This window comes from Mugil cephalus, chromosome 3, assembly GCF_022458985.1.
Source record: "Mugil cephalus isolate CIBA_MC_2020 chromosome 3, CIBA_Mcephalus_1.1, whole genome shotgun sequence".
In the NCBI taxonomy this organism is placed as follows: domain Eukaryota; kingdom Metazoa; phylum Chordata; class Actinopteri; order Mugiliformes; family Mugilidae; genus Mugil; species Mugil cephalus.
Window position 1 is genome coordinate 8,489,216 of NC_061772.1, and position 15,443 is coordinate 8,504,658.

Genomic DNA, 15,443 nt, shown 5'->3' on the forward strand with positions numbered 1-15,443 from the left:
TGTTGTTTTTTTATCTGGAACAGCAAAACATTTTCTTCAGAGCCTCAAAGACTCCGTTTCATTCGTCCTGAATGCCAGAGATGATGAATGCATAGCGCTATAAACAAACTGGTTAACTCCTCAGTAGGGGCTGCAGGCTACTCTGTAACCTCTGATTCCCCTCGTCACCTCTGGTCACAGCAGGTCGCGGTATATTTGAAACAAGGCTAAAACAAGGCAACAGGACTTCAGTTAAACTGGCTTTGTGAGTTTACATCAGTTTAGATTAGTAAATCAATGATGTAAAAAAACAAAACAAAAAAAAAACCTCAAACAAGTCCAGCTGCCTTGTTCTAGACAGTCGTGATTTCGTCATAAAAGCTCTAAAATGAAAAAATACATCAAATCCACTCACAAATGCCTCCACAACAGGACACAGTAGAATGAAGTTCATTTCCAAAAGGATTTCACTAAGGTTTGTTTGTGATTACTTGTACAATCAGCAATGACTAAATATACAGTTTCTCTAAACACAGTGATGCAATTCTCTGCTTCATATTTCATGGTCAAGTAATTATTTTGTTCAATTTTACTATTAAGTGTTCCTTTCTTCAGCTTTTTCAGCTAATTATTTGGCAAATAGCCCTGATGTATGCAGTCATTTATAAAAGAGATTCACACATACTTTCATTTTACCTGATTTTCTTTACTTAACATATTGTTTTTACAACACAGTAAAGTTTGTAAAAGATGTTACAGCATCCCCGTGAAAATTAAGAGTGCATTTAAATATGTCTTAAATTAAAAAGTCACTTATATCTAAATAAAGATGCCTTAATAAAGGGAGGGTATGTCATGTGATATATGACAATGTATGACAATATTTTCATAATCAAGTAAAGCAAGATGTAATTTTTACCTTTTCAACATTTCACAGTTCACACAGATTCTCACGGGCCAAACTGATTTCCCCAACGTTTGTTTTGAATGACAGAATCTGTCGAATTAGGTCAATGGGAATAAAAAGCTCCTTTACTCTTGGGTTGCAAAAATAATTTCTGTAAAATGCTGTCACGCAAATTCTTGAATCCGTGACACAGAATCTCTACTCAACATAAGAGCTGTTTGAACCTTGTTCTGACATCATAAAGCAGTTAATTGTGTTGTGAAAATAAAATTAAAAAAAGAGAGAGAGAAAACACTCAAGGGAGCCAGAAATCAGAAGAAGAATAATGCCCATTATGTGTTGGAGCTATTGAAGTGACAGTGCTATGATAACGACTATAAAAACACTGTCAACCATTGGGTTCAATTAGCAACTGGACTTCTGACACTTGAAGAAAGATCCCGTGTTCACAACAGTCTGCATCAGATTTTAATCCACGGCTGCTGAAGCACAGTTTAGTATTCTCATGTTGGGAAAATAATAAAAATACTATTCAGAAGTCCCACACCATCTCTTCTTTTCTTAATTATAAACAGCATCTCATTTTTTAAGTGTCTTATTTTCTTCCTCTTCGCTGAAAACGTATTCCACCCCCGTCCTCCTCAGTCCCATTCCTCGTCATCTCTGTACGGGTTGTCCTCTCTTGGTGGCTCCTGAAACCGGATGTTTGCCAGCATGTCCCTCATTGCCACCATCAGGCGATTGACTTCCTGGTTCAGCTCCTGACCGGCTCGAGCCACTTCCATGCCGTCCTCCTGCCTCGGTCCGTCCTTAGTGAGGGAGACATCACTTAAATCTAGATACTGTACTTGACCGAGTCACAGTCTCACAGTTCTCTCCAGTACAGGACAGTCATTCATTTAGCTGATTATTTTCTTCAATTGTGTTATTTTTCTGTTATCCATACTGTATCTCTTCCTCTCTATACGTGGAAAACTTGATTAGGAATGAACTGTCCTGATGGAAATATGCTTTAGGCACACTGGTTAAGCATATAGCTCACTCACAAGATGTTCAACTGCGCGTGTGGCTGTACCACATACAGCACATGTCTCATCATCTGGCCGCCAATGGCTCATTCTATCTTTGTGTGTCGGTTCTACCCACCGACACACAAAGATGCACGACACGTACGATTCCACGACCACACGCTGTCCCTGTCAATTTCTAACGCTGCCCCTTGTTTAATCCCTTTTGGGACATAAACCAGACTCATTGTGTGCTTAGCGTGTTACCAGCAGCATCTTTTACAGGAACAAGAAGGCTGGGACGTAATCTATATTAATGGTCAGTACTTGACGTTGTGGACAGTCAGTTATCTTGTGGCAAAATTCGGTTAACGTGAGGAAAAAACATATTATGTAGACACTACTGTAGGTTGCTGTCTCCCACCATGTTTTTTCTACGACAGTTTAATTTTGGTAAAAAACATCTCGTTTTGCTTTTCCTTTCTACAATGCTACTTTATATCTGCTCATCTTTTATGATCAGAGTGGTACATGCTTTCGACATTTATCAGTTGGTTGATGATACCAATGTCCATTCAACATATTTCCCTCCTGTGTCAATGTCACCGTACAGGAACCCACTGCTAAGAATGAACGCATGCCCACATTTACAGCTGACAACAACGCCTTGAAGTTTCAACTGTTGCCATTGTAATCAATATCAAAATCAGGTTTCATTTAACTTATTCCCAGACAAGGACATTTAATCTTATTGACTGTTTTTGTGCGTCCTAGCTGTCATCTAACATTACTTTGACAGGGGTGCATGTTACAGCTACGCAAGCAACAGTCAAACATCTGGAATACGTTACCCACAAACACTCAACCGCCAGATAGGCTACACCAAAGAAGACTTGCATAATCACACGTCAACAAACGTGTACATAACAGATCTGTCTATTTTCTGTTGTGGTTGATGTTGATTTAGTGCATGTTATCAAAGTACAGAACACTGCCCAAAAGCTTGCACACTCTAATATTTCACTGGGCCGCCTCTAGCTTTGATTACAGCAGCATTCTCTGTGGCATGAAGCAAGGAGCTTTTGTAATGTCACAAGATTTATTTCCATCCAGTGTTGCATTCATTTCTCACTAAGATCTTGTATTAACGATGGGAGAGTCTGACCACTGTACAAAGTCTTCTCCAGCACATCCCAAAGATTCTCAATGGGGTTAAGGTCTGGACTCTGTGGCGGCCAACCCATGTGTGAAAATGAGGTCTCATGCTCCCTGAACCACCCTTTCACTATTTCAGTCTCATGAATCCTCCTATTGTCATCTCCAAATATGTCCGTGTCGTCAGGGAAGAAAAAAATCCATTGATGGAATAACCTGGGGCCTCATGTACAAAGACTTGGAAGTCTTACTGAAACATGATGTACACTCAAACCCAAGAAAACACCAAAACGCCCAAAACTGGCCATGAGTATCATGGCATGGTTGTCATGACATAAGAAAAACAAAAGCACCTGGACCGTGTTTAAGATATGGTCTTTTTCTCCATTATTAGTGAACCTTTAAACACATTTTAATGGGCATTAAAGAGTTGTACAGTGTTTTACCATATTGAGCTCCACATTGTTAAAATCACTCTCCTTGAACGTGACAACCACTGAGTCTGACAGCGCCGCCTGTCACCTCTCTGGATAAACACAAAACCTCTTACAGGGCTTCTCATTACACAGCTGTTACATGCAGATTATTTCTCTTGACATATCAAATGAAATATTGTTTCAGATAACAGTGTATATCTAATCATATTTCAGATAAATGCCAACAGATCTGCTACTGTTGGATTATGTATGGATCTACTGCAGTGTTCACAGACAGTTCAGAGGCAGTGAGAGCTGACACACTGAAACACTGCGAAACACAACTGATGTCAACCGCAGGGAGAACTAGAAGTGATGGACACGTCAGGTTTCACTAGACTGGAAGTGCTAATTCTACGCCTCGGTCATACACCACATCAAAAGATGTCGGTCAAAACGTTGGTCTTTTTCCACATTTGCTCTCTTTCACACAAACCTCCCAGTCCATTCTGTGGCAAAAATAATATGAAATTGATCAGCGTAAAGGGACACCACTGATTTGTTTCTGAGGATGACATAGATCGTGAATGATTGGTCAAAGTTAGATCAACTTTGTGAGAAAATGTAGTGGTTTACCGTTTGTGACATTTTTATTTATTTTTATGAGACATCAGCAAGAAAACTTCAAAGTAACAAACACTTTTTGACAATAAGATCTTACAGGATTTCCTAATGTATTATTTTATGTACACTGCAGATAAACACTAAAAGCTGCACGAGAAAGAGATTCTGATGTCTGTGTCTTTTCCTTGACATCTCAAAGTGAAATATTGTTGGAATAGATGAAAGCAGCTTAGCGAGGTTCCCTGATAAAATAGATCCTGTACATTTTAACGAATAAATCTAAAAGTCAAAGTTTATTTTTAGTGCAGAGGCAGCAAGACAAAGGCGCACAAACAACTTTACACTATGTGAATGTCACTATTGTATTCCTCTTAATTGACACACAGAATTAACTGTAACGAGATCATATGCCTTCTTTTATATTTTTCAGTTGTTATCGCCTCAGGGTAACCATGGGTCTTTGGAGGAAATCTTATATCAGTCAAGGTTGTGTGTGAAAATGTTTTCCCAGATCTCTTATCCGTTCAGAAGGCTCTACTAGCCCCACAGGGAGTCACCACTGAATGGATTTATATCTCTGTGGTGTATGTGGGGAGCACATCTCCAGATTTGGAGGCGATACGATTGTCATAAAAACTTGTGATTTAGTATAATAGTCATTTCAGAAAGGGGGGAGAGGCACACACGATAAATAAAAATACCAGAAACTTCGAGACAAAATCCGAATGTCAGCGTGCATTAGTAGTTTCACAACTACAAATATTAGTCGGTCTTTCAAGACCTGCACACTGTAACATTTAGTTTTTTCTTCTTTTGACAGAGCTAAGCTCTTCTGGCTCCTCTGTCATTCGCATGCAGCAGAAAACCCTCTGTGTTCCTTCAGTAATTAAGGACAGTAAACTCTATAACATTACACAACGTTAAGGCTGCAGGAAAATATGAGCATAATGAGGAAAATACACGCAGTACGCAGTAGATCATGCGACACTGTCTGGAGCATGGTAACTTAATGTTTTGTTTTAATGTTTAACAGCTGTTCATCACATGGTATCTCTATCATACAAACCATGAATTCCATCCATCATCAAGTATTCAACGTCTGCGCACACGTCCTCTGATTACATCAGTATTGTTTGCTCTTTGGTTTTAATGTGTTGCTCTTTGAATATTATCAACCACTGAAGTATTGTTTTAAATTCATGGAAGACAACAGTAATGGAGGCTTTTCGCCTGATCCATGCAACTCACCTGAAGGTTGAAGTTTGGCAGCAAAGATCGGAAAAACAGCGAGAATGTGCTCTCATTGGAGGCTCCGACATGCTGCCTGTACGTCATCAAAAACACAGAGAACACACAGTGAGCCTCTTTAAAATATAACAGGATTTTAAGGATATAAAGCATGTTTGTTTTGTGAGTGGCAGAACTCTTTTACCTCTCTGGTCGGGTGTAAGATGTCACTGAGTCTAGCGGAGGAAGAGGGTCGAAACCCATCACAGGCTGAGTGGTTATCTCCTGAGGATGATAAACAAATAAAATGTGTGAGTTCAGTCAAATCAGATCAGTTCATGCAACTTAGAGTTGAGACAAACACTTATGCTCCAGGTGATTATGCTTAAAAGTCCAGATGTAGAACCAAGTTACAGGGAGGATTCAGAAGCTTTGCTGTCCCAACAATAAGGTTTTATGAGGACCTTGTTTATGTTATAGTTCTTATAATTGTCAGGATTTGTTCCACAACTTCCAGTGTGCATGGAGAACTCCAGCGCCACATACAGACCAACATAACTCATTAGGTTGACACTGATGAAGGCACAAGAACAAAACACATCAGCATATCATTAAGGTTGTCTGCATAACAGCCCTGTGTGATGACAAATATGATTTACAGACAAAACAATCTGTGGCAAAGGAGTAATCCAATTATTTCTTTTTAAGATACTTTGAATTTAATTGACTGCTCTCACTATGAGACATGTCTGTTCATTATCTTTAAAGGACCATGTTGGCTAATTGCAGTGTCGAGTCAAAGATGGAAGACAGCAGCAATATGTTACAGCTATAGATTAGGAATGTTGTTTGCATGAAGCAACTACACTAAAAGAAACACATTGTGCAATGAGCTTCCATTATGGTGGACTTCCATTTGGCCGTGTGTGAGCCCTGACATCAGGAAACGTGTGGTCGCTGATAGTTTCTTACTAGAGGGAGACTTGAAGTGGCTTCTTTGATCTCAGAGAGGAGAACGTGGCGATGGATGTTTCTAGGTGCACTCTGGTACCTCTGCTTCCTCCTGGAACCAAACAATGGCGTCAATATTAAAAGAAACTGAAGCAGTGAAGTGAGACCCATTACACCTCTGTCATAATGTAAGCCACTTTAGATTTTCCTAGTCAATACCATATGCTCATCACTTGATGTCACTAGTTTAGTTAATGAATGTCTCTAATGTCCAGATAGCTGACATCTTACTTATTTTGGCAGTCCTCCACTAAAGGGTCTTTCGCATCAACTCGTCGCAGCACCTCCTTCACAGACTCTTCCAGCCAAACCATCACTACCGCCTCCCTCCACAGGCTGTACGTTCTCCCCACATACAGAGCCGTCAGTTCAGCCAGAGCTGGTGGCTGCCTACAAGCAGACAAAGCACAGTGAGCTGAGTATTAGAGGTGGAGAAGCACATAACATACAAACATTTTACGCAACACGGCAGCACACATTACCATATCTGACTCTTTGGGCCAAAGAAGCTATGGGAGGTGACTGCAGCATCAGCCTGAACAGTGCACAGGTCCAGTAAGGGCATCAAGACTGTGGAAAACACATTAACAGCAACATAAAGTGGTAAAAATACAGCATCATATATCTGTCAAATATTGCATGTGCTTTATATTTGTAAACCATTTAATTTCTGAAAGGCTAACCTCCGGGGAACATGATGAGAGCGTTCTGCAGCATCTCGTCGGCTTTTTGTTTTAGTTTGCCACTTTCCTCAGGATCCATATCCTCCTGTTGACTGAGATGGAAATGGCAAAGTGCAGTGGAGAATGCAAAGTTTGGCAGCTGAGACAGATTTCTGTGCACCTGAAAATGAATAACAACACATAAGCATTCCTGTATCAGTCAGCAGGGATAGGCTAACACACGCGTACTGCACATTACACAACACAATCGTACACTGTACCTCCCAGTCCTGGTATAACTGAAGGAGGGACCGGTACTCTCGGGAACGCAGTGTCAGGAAATCAATGAGCAGGAGCATGCAGAGCGGGTCAGAGTCTGGGTCCAAACTAATAGAAAGAATGACAGACAAAATCACAAGCAGATGATCACTTCACACATACAAGATAATCACATCAAATATCTGGAATAAATATACAATTTGTTTTTAAAGATGCTGTTACAGATCACATTTAAGCACTGCTGGAGGGAGAGGGACAGCCGTCAGATTTTATTCCCACACTCCTGCTTTACATGAGGACCAGACCATAACTGTTAGGAAGAGGTCAGGAAGTCAGGGTTTGATGAGAATCCTAGATAAGCGTTGACCATTATGTGGACACGCTGCAAAGACGGATCCACGGTAGACAGCTTTTTATGTGGTATTAGTGCCAGGCATTATGTAACGTGATGACGTACAAACAATTACACAAATTGTTGCTGGATTATATCACCATGTAAATCAAATTCTCTCATCATGTGCATCGTCTGGGTCACACATTATCTTACACTGGCCCAAATATGACTGTTAGAATTTCTTCATAAAAGAGAAAAAGCACTGACATGTCTTATTGGAAAATACCTGGCTGAATGAAATGCACGTTTAGTTATTTTTAACTTCAGGATTATTTCGGAGGATCACATTTTGGAATAGTAGTCACCCACCAGACACGCACGTGGGAAGGGGCCTTAGCAGAGTTACTGCTGATAGGATAAAAACTATATTTTGAGTCTTTAAAAACTATTATGCAAGTCTAGTGACTCCTCATGTGGTGATTATGTAATTTAGGGAAGTAAGAGTTCTTTTTGTTTAGCTTGCAAGCCATGTGATCGTGTGTAATACTTAATACTCAACGTACTGCCAAAGAAATTAAAGATGCAACAGAGACAAACGTTCTCTAAACTCCCACCTACCTTTTTTCTGTAGAAATAAATTGCTGGTCAGAGAGAATGTGTTCTGAGTGGATAAGTTGGCCTTAGAAAGATGTAATGACTGTACTCAATGTAAAAGTATGTAATGTATAATCTCTCATAAGAACATTAAACTATATATTCTGCCTTTTCCGTATCTCATCGTACCTCAGGATCAGTTTGCAGTACTCCAAAGCAGTCCGTGGGCAACCTCTCTTCTCCAGGAAAATCATGTGCTTATAAAGGACCAGATAAAATGCTCTGCAAACAAAGATTATTGAATTACTGAATGGTTGGAACCCATGAAACATGATTCAGTTTCAAAACAATTGTCTAATTTGCAACCGATACTTCAGATGCGCAACTGGGGTAAAAGGAGGTGAAAAGAGCCAACCGACCTGTTTTCTGGTCTCAGATAATCCAGTCTGCTCGCACCTGATGTCAGACTGAACAAAGGATGAAAAGCACATTCAAAGCTGTATAAGGCCCTTTCTGGAAAAAAAAAGAAAAAGAGTTTGATTATTCCCATTTGTGTCCATGACAAAAGGCACAACATTACCAATATGAAATCAGAATGACGTGTTTACTTGTGGCCAGTGAGCACGGCTATAAAAGATTTCACAAATGTCTTTCTCTTCTATAGAATCAAATCATCCCAGGGCAGAAATACCAGAACTCCAAGCATTGATTTACTCTTGTGACCTATTTTAAAGCTAGATGGAAGAAGACAGATGTCCTTTGTTGAATTATTCCTCCGGCCTTTGACATTAACTCTTCCAGATACAAGAAGCTGTTGAGAAGGAGGATTGTGAAAATAAAACTTCAAAGTCAAAGTTCAGACTATCTCTCCAACACACACAAATGGACTCCACACTAATCAGTATACACTGATACTTCCTAATATTGTGTAGGTCGCCCTTGTGCCTCCAAAACAGTTGTGACTCATCTGAGAATGGACATTGACCTTCTGAGGGCTGAGGGATGTTGTTAGTGGGGGGGCTTTGGGTCCTATAGATTGAGGGGAGGGGCCTCTGTGGATCATCCCACAGATACTTGATCAGTTTGGGATCTAGTCAATTTGGAGGCCAGATCAACACCGTGTGCTGTTCCTCATGTTTTTTTAATTATTTTTTAAACAGTTTTTGTGTTTGTGTCTGTGTCATGCTGCATCCTGCTGGGGGTGGCTGCTGCCAGCAAGTCATCGCTATGGAGTCCACATGTCTAAGTAACATCCACATGAATGAATGGCAGGTCCAAAAGTTTCCCAGCAGAACATTGTATTGCCACAATAAAATGGTCATTGTTATGTACTTCTCCATGTACTTATGGCTGACTGGTGTATAATCAAATACAATATTTGCTGAATGTGCCTGACCATTTCCATGGTGATCTGTAATACCATGGAAATTATGCTGACTGTTAAAAATCCTTCAAACGTGGATAGCAGCAAAGTGATTTTTCATGTACTCATCAAAATTATTTGAGTGAATATGTCTGGTCTTAGTGGCCATAAAAAACAAAAACAAACAAACTTCCACTTAAAAAGCAGAAGAGAGACCATATCATTTCATGTCTGTTGTCTATAAAAGGACACAATTGCGTATTAATCCAGCCAAAACAGAAAAGCATGAAACTGGCTGTTCTGAGGAACAATCAAGTGAGCGTCTATTTTAGTTTGGAAACCTTTGAAACGAATCTTCTTCGTGCGTAATAGTGTAAAACAACTTTAAGTCATCTAAATCATCATCACACACCTACACACTGTTGACTGGCTTTAAACAGGTTCTGCACATCTAAACATGCTTTTTGAGAGGCAAACACAATAACATAATTAAACTGATGAAAAACACCCGCGCTGCTTTTAACATTGACAGAAACTCATAAAAACCTGGTCCAACGTCCCATCCTGAACCATTCAAGGCCAAGGCTCAAATATCTGATGGTAGGTTTGACTTTTATTAACTCTGCTCTGAGAACTGTCCCAAACAATGGAGGCTGTGAGCTTTGTGACAGACAAAAATAAGGAAGCACGGTCGTGCCGTGAAATCTCTCTGTGTGACCATTTCACACGGAGCGATGTCACGGCACGACCGTTTTTTTTCTAATTTAATATAGGTCAGCAGCTTGGAAACGACTAGTGAACATGTAACCAGCTTCAACTCTGTCCTGCTGTCTGACAAAAAGAAACACAAAAATGTGTGAATGAGAACAACTTAATTGTGCATTTATGTGTGAGCACAGAGAGTAGGGAAGAAAAAGCTCACGACTGGGGAGTGAGGTTACTTTAAAGCCAGATTTAAGGTTTTGCATCAGATCTGTGCCATGCGGCCAGGTCGATGACGTTCTGCCTTCTACACAGCATTTATTCCAACACCGTCTGCGATTTACATGTTGCAGTGATTGCGGTTAAAGTAACACTTACTAATCTTGAGTCACCCAGATCCTAATGCTGTTGTTTGAAGTACACAGAGAAACTAACTAACTAACTTAAAAGGTGACGTCGGCGTAGCCTGCTACAGTACTGGCTCTTCACAGACCCCTTGTGGGAAGATAAACTACAACAATAAACTACAGGTTGTGAGTGTGTACGGTGGAATCACTGACTCGTTGTCTCATGACTCTTACCAATGAGGTCCCTGGCCATCTCCTGGTCCTCCTGTATTCGGCAGACATCAGAAAGCTGCAGTAAGGAATCGATGTGGTAGGGGTTAAGCTGCAGCAGGGCCTGGGGAGAAAAAGGAAGAGATAATGGTCTTACTTATGGATTCTGCTCTCATGAACTTAAGTCGTGTGGCTGCTCAGTAACATAACCGGAGGATAAACTTTGTACCACAATGTTGTTGGGATCCATGGACTCAACAGCATCCAGGAACTTGAACTGTACTTGCTGGTAGTCCCGACTGTGCTCAAAGGTGAAGTACTGAACACCATCCTTCGACTCCAGCAAAGCCATTGAGATACCTGTGGAGACGTCAAGCAGAATTAACAACACCTGAAAACTTAACAGAAATGTTGTACGAAACAAGTAAATGGTGACACACTTTGAGTGTGTTCACAATCAGGCAGTCTTTGTAATGACGCCAGTGCCAGAAGAACATCTAGTGCCAATGAGGCAGCATGTAGCTCTCACCGCTGATGAACACATGCTCGTGCTTCCTTCGGACCTAGAGATCCTGAGGGCTATAATCTACTTGTCAGTTTGAATCTATGTACAGATTAGTAAAAACAGCATGTATAAAGGGCTCTAAATTGACATAATGTGTTGCATGAGGGACGAATCTATCAATAAATATGAGTAAATTTGTCCTTTTCATCATTTTCTTCTTCTTGCCCTGTTGCTTCAGCCATGGACATGTGTAAATAATATACACAAATTATCTGTCCTTGCACAATAAAGACTTTAAGTTACATGTATCTAATAAAATTAAATTAGACAAATGAAAACAGAGTGTCTTGATTGTGACTGGGGCAACACAAAAGCCCGTACAGATTTCATTGTAAACAACATCTCAAGCCACAAACAAGATTTAGTTGGGTAAAACTAATGGATGCTTTAGGTATTTTTAAATTATATAGCTGCAACATTTTGCTCAAGTGTCATGGTATTGAGAAAAAAAAATCACCTGGGCGGCTGAAGCGAGGCCAGCTATCCTTAGGACTGGTCATCCAAGTGGTACGGTGAAACTGTCTGTTTCTTTGTCGAGGCCTGACAAATAAACAAGCACGAGAATAAATTGTACACAGATAATCCTCATGAAAAGGATTGTTTTATCATTTTTATCATTTTTTTTTTTATATACCTTTGATCACCGAGAACAGCTCGAGCCCCAAAATATCTCTTCAGCTCTGTCTCTGGGTTGAGGTTTCTAATGAATTAAAACAGAAACGCAGACACAGTGAAGAAACATATTTGACAGATAGCATGGGCTATTAATACAGATATTTAGTGAGTAAGCAGTCATACCAGGGGCACACTCAACCCCGGCCATATGGATTGGGACTCTCAGAATACAGAGCTAAACTTAAACTATGTAGTCAGGATAAGTGTTGTATTGTTGTAAGCAAAGTCAACTTTAACATGATTAACTGTATTCTCTGGCCCAAAGGAGTGTCCTTTGTCCCTCAGGAGAAAGTGGACTGTTGAATCGTTTCCTGATTAGCTGGCTCCCCTGTGTTGGTACAAGTCCAGTTGTCTTTTAAAGTGCTTTTTGGACATACACGAAAGCACATTTCAGTGAAAAGTTCCAATGATCTGCTGCATATTATCGACACTTCAACGACAAAATAATAGCTGTGCAGAGTTTACACGTTTATCTGGGGCCACTCATCTGAAGAACAGATGCACAAACTGCAGCCTCTTTATTGCTGTGGCAACACCACTGAAAACAAATGCTTAGCTACAAACACAGCTGACTTGTCTTTGACGGCCAATTGACAACCTCTGCTCCAATGTCGCTGTTTGTGGGGCAAAAAGTGCAACATATTCCAACACGTTTTAACTTTTTCAAACTATTGACTGATTCACTGGTTCAACCCCTGATTTCACAGCTTGCACTGAATTTAGTTTTCTTGTATGACCCTGTCGCCACCCAGTGGTGGAATTTGGGAACAACAGAAATGAATATTAGAGTAAAAGTTGTAGTAAACGAGTAAACGTTGAACCATGAATACCCGACATAATAACTATGGTAATGATATAGTAATAAAAACTGTTTTGCGTGCGGCTAAATGTAAAGATTAGAACCACTGAAGTCTAACAGATGAAACAATGACACACAGGATATCTATTGTCTGCATGAAAAAAGTTGGTGTTTTTACCTGTGCTCCACGTGTAGCACAGTTCTTCTATCAGAGCCTCCACAATCCTCATTTTGCAAACTCAAACCATTAGACTGCTCCAGGTTCTCCAACAATAAATCAATGTTATCTTCTGTAGTTGCCTCCTGAAAATAACATAAAAATCAAACAAAAAAACAACCAGTAAGACATTTAACAGTGTCTTGTTTTCAAAGGTGAATTATAATTGTATATATTGTGAGTGTGTGTCTCTCAAGACTCTAAGTCACCTCACAGAGACACTACACTATTACGCCACTAAGAAGACTCCCTCCTTCCACCTGATCATTTCACAGAGAACGATCAGGTTGAATAAAGGCACAAGAGGCCGACCATGAACAAGCTGTGGGGAAGAAGACAAATTCTCAACAAACTTACCCGTCCATCTTCTGATGTCACTTTTGCCTTCTTCTTTTTCTTCTTCTTTTTAACTCTGTCTCCAGACGCTGGCTATTTAATAAAGGAGATTTACATTAAAGTAAACTAGAAGGATTACAGAAAGAACTTGATCTCACATTGCAAACTTTACCTTAGTTGGCACTTGTTCCTGCTCCTGATCTGGTTTCTCAGTGTTTCTGTTGTCATTCTTTCCTTTGCTGCTCGTTTTATTTTTGGCAGTTTTCTCTTCTCTGTTTGCCTCTTCATCAGGTGAAATTTTCTCAGCGTCGATGTCGGGGTCACATATCTAGTGAAGATGTGAAATAAAATGCCTTTTAAAGTAACAGTCTTGGATTAAATCTTCTTCACCACCCATGAGCTGTCCTCTCTGTCCTCCCTGAAAGACCTACACAGTTCCCACTTTCTCAGAAGAGCTCATGTATCCTCAAAGAACAATCTCCACCAGTACTTTATCTATTTTAACTTCTACCCTCAGGCAGATGTCACAAGATGATCAAATCTCAGAATTTTATACCCCAGAGATGTAACCTCACTAAATGCTTGATATAATAATGAGACGTCAGAAATATTTGCAAAAACAAAACTAATTTAACCTCTTTTCAAATCCTTTTTTATATGTGTAATTAGACATGTATCCCAATAAGCTTCACATTATTTTGTCTCATCTGGATTGTGACTGTTGGTCACAACTTCAGTATTAATCTTTCTAATTAATATTTCAATATTAAAATTAGACTGGAACAAGAAGATAGGAGGCGTTCATAACATAACGTGTAACTTTATGAATGTCTAGTCTAAAGGCCAGTGAAACCGTGTCCAACCAAAACATCACAGGAGCCTTTCTGTCGTTCAGGTTGATGACGCAGACTGTTTCTTCAAAATTTTGTAACGCCACACACACCTCGGTATCTAACTTTAACCTAAAGTGGAATGTAATTCAGTAAAACAATCCTTGAAGTAAGCTAACGACACACGGCTAGTTGTTTTAGCATATCAAGTGAGGGCTGTAAACAGTCCAGAAACCAGCCAGATAGCTAGCTTATGTCAGATGTAAAACACACAGGCTGAGGCAGAGTTTTCACATTACCAGTTCATAAATGTTGCTGACGTTTTTCTGAGTCTTATTTTTCTTTGCCTTTCGGTTGTTGCCTTTTCTGTCAGACGGGGGAGAAACAGGAGCCGTGTCCAGCTGCTTCTCTTCCTCCTCCTCCTCCTCCTCCTCCGGGCTGTCACCTAAAGTTAGAGCCCCGAGGTCCAAGGCCTCCTGACCCCGCTGCTTCCCTTTGAGCCTTCGCAGAGCCCGGGTAGACATGGTCCACAGCTCGGGAGTCACATCCACGTCAATACTCCAGATCAGAATAGTTTGATGGTCGCCGAAACACACAGCAGACGACCAGTGGAATGAGGGAGCGTTTCATTGGCTTCTTTTTCTTCTTCTGCTGTTGTTTCAACGCATGCGAGTGTGCTAGTGCCCTCCACAGGAGAGATGAGAGATTGAGTCAATATTTATTTATTTGTTTGTTTATCCTTTGCTGTTAAATTACCAATTGATATAATAATACAACCAAAGACCGTGCGCATAATAACTGTAAGAACAAGTTATAATTCAAACCATCAGGACAAATTGTATAACTATTAATGCCATCCTGCTATAATTATTTTTTAATTTGAATGGAAATTTTATGATAACTTTGGTTAATTTGTAATCAGCTTTTTTAAAGTAATATGAAACCAGTCAGTGTGTGAACTGTGGTGTATAAATTAACCCATTTTGCCTTTAACTACTCTATGTGTAGTTCTCTCATGCAGCAGGGGGTGGCAGAGTTAAACAAATCAAAACTGCCTGTTCATTGTTCGGTGTTGTTCGGTGTTTGCACAGAATTTAGACAAGTACATTGTACTAGTTTGATGATTGTTTGACTGTATTTGTGATGTGCTGCTCTTGTTCATTCTACTTTTATGTTTTTTTTTAATGTTTGTTTTTTACCTAGG

At 40.0% G+C, this 15,443-nt stretch overlaps 1 protein-coding gene across 1 annotated transcript; it reads right to left on the minus strand.

The window, feature by feature from the left end:
• Positions 1–664: 664 nt before the first annotated feature.
• tcf25 (transcription factor 25 (basic helix-loop-helix)) lies at positions 665–14,883 on the minus strand. The gene is made up of 18 exons (XM_047581050.1): positions 14,539–14,883; positions 13,582–13,737; positions 13,431–13,502; positions 13,035–13,159; positions 12,017–12,082; positions 11,840–11,922; positions 11,047–11,177; positions 10,842–10,941; positions 8,615–8,708; positions 8,385–8,477; positions 7,270–7,375; positions 7,010–7,169; positions 6,809–6,896; positions 6,558–6,716; positions 6,288–6,378; positions 5,521–5,600; positions 5,337–5,412; positions 665–1,695 (listed from the first exon to the last, which is right to left on the minus strand). Exons 1-18 carry the CDS (start codon positions 14,761–14,763, stop codon positions 1,528–1,530), a joined length of 2,073 nt encoding a protein of 690 aa, XP_047437006.1. The 5' UTR covers positions 14,764–14,883; the 3' UTR covers positions 665–1,527.
• Positions 14,884–15,443: the final 560 nt, after the last annotated feature.

Excerpts from the sequence above, each read along its gene's own strand:
- tcf25 (XM_047581050.1), bottom strand. The coding sequence starts at position 14,763 with ATGTCTACCCGGGCTCTGCGAAGGCTCAAAGGGAAGCAGCGGGGTCAG. Across the intron at positions 12,083-13,034 it reads GTGCTACACGTGGAGCACAG|AAACCTCAACCCAGAGACAG; the intron begins GTAAAAACACCA and ends TTAATTCATTAG. Across the intron at positions 5,601-6,287 it reads CCACTTCAAGTCTCCCTCTA|GAGATAACCACTCAGCCTGT; the intron begins GTAAGAAACTAT and ends TATCATCCTCAG.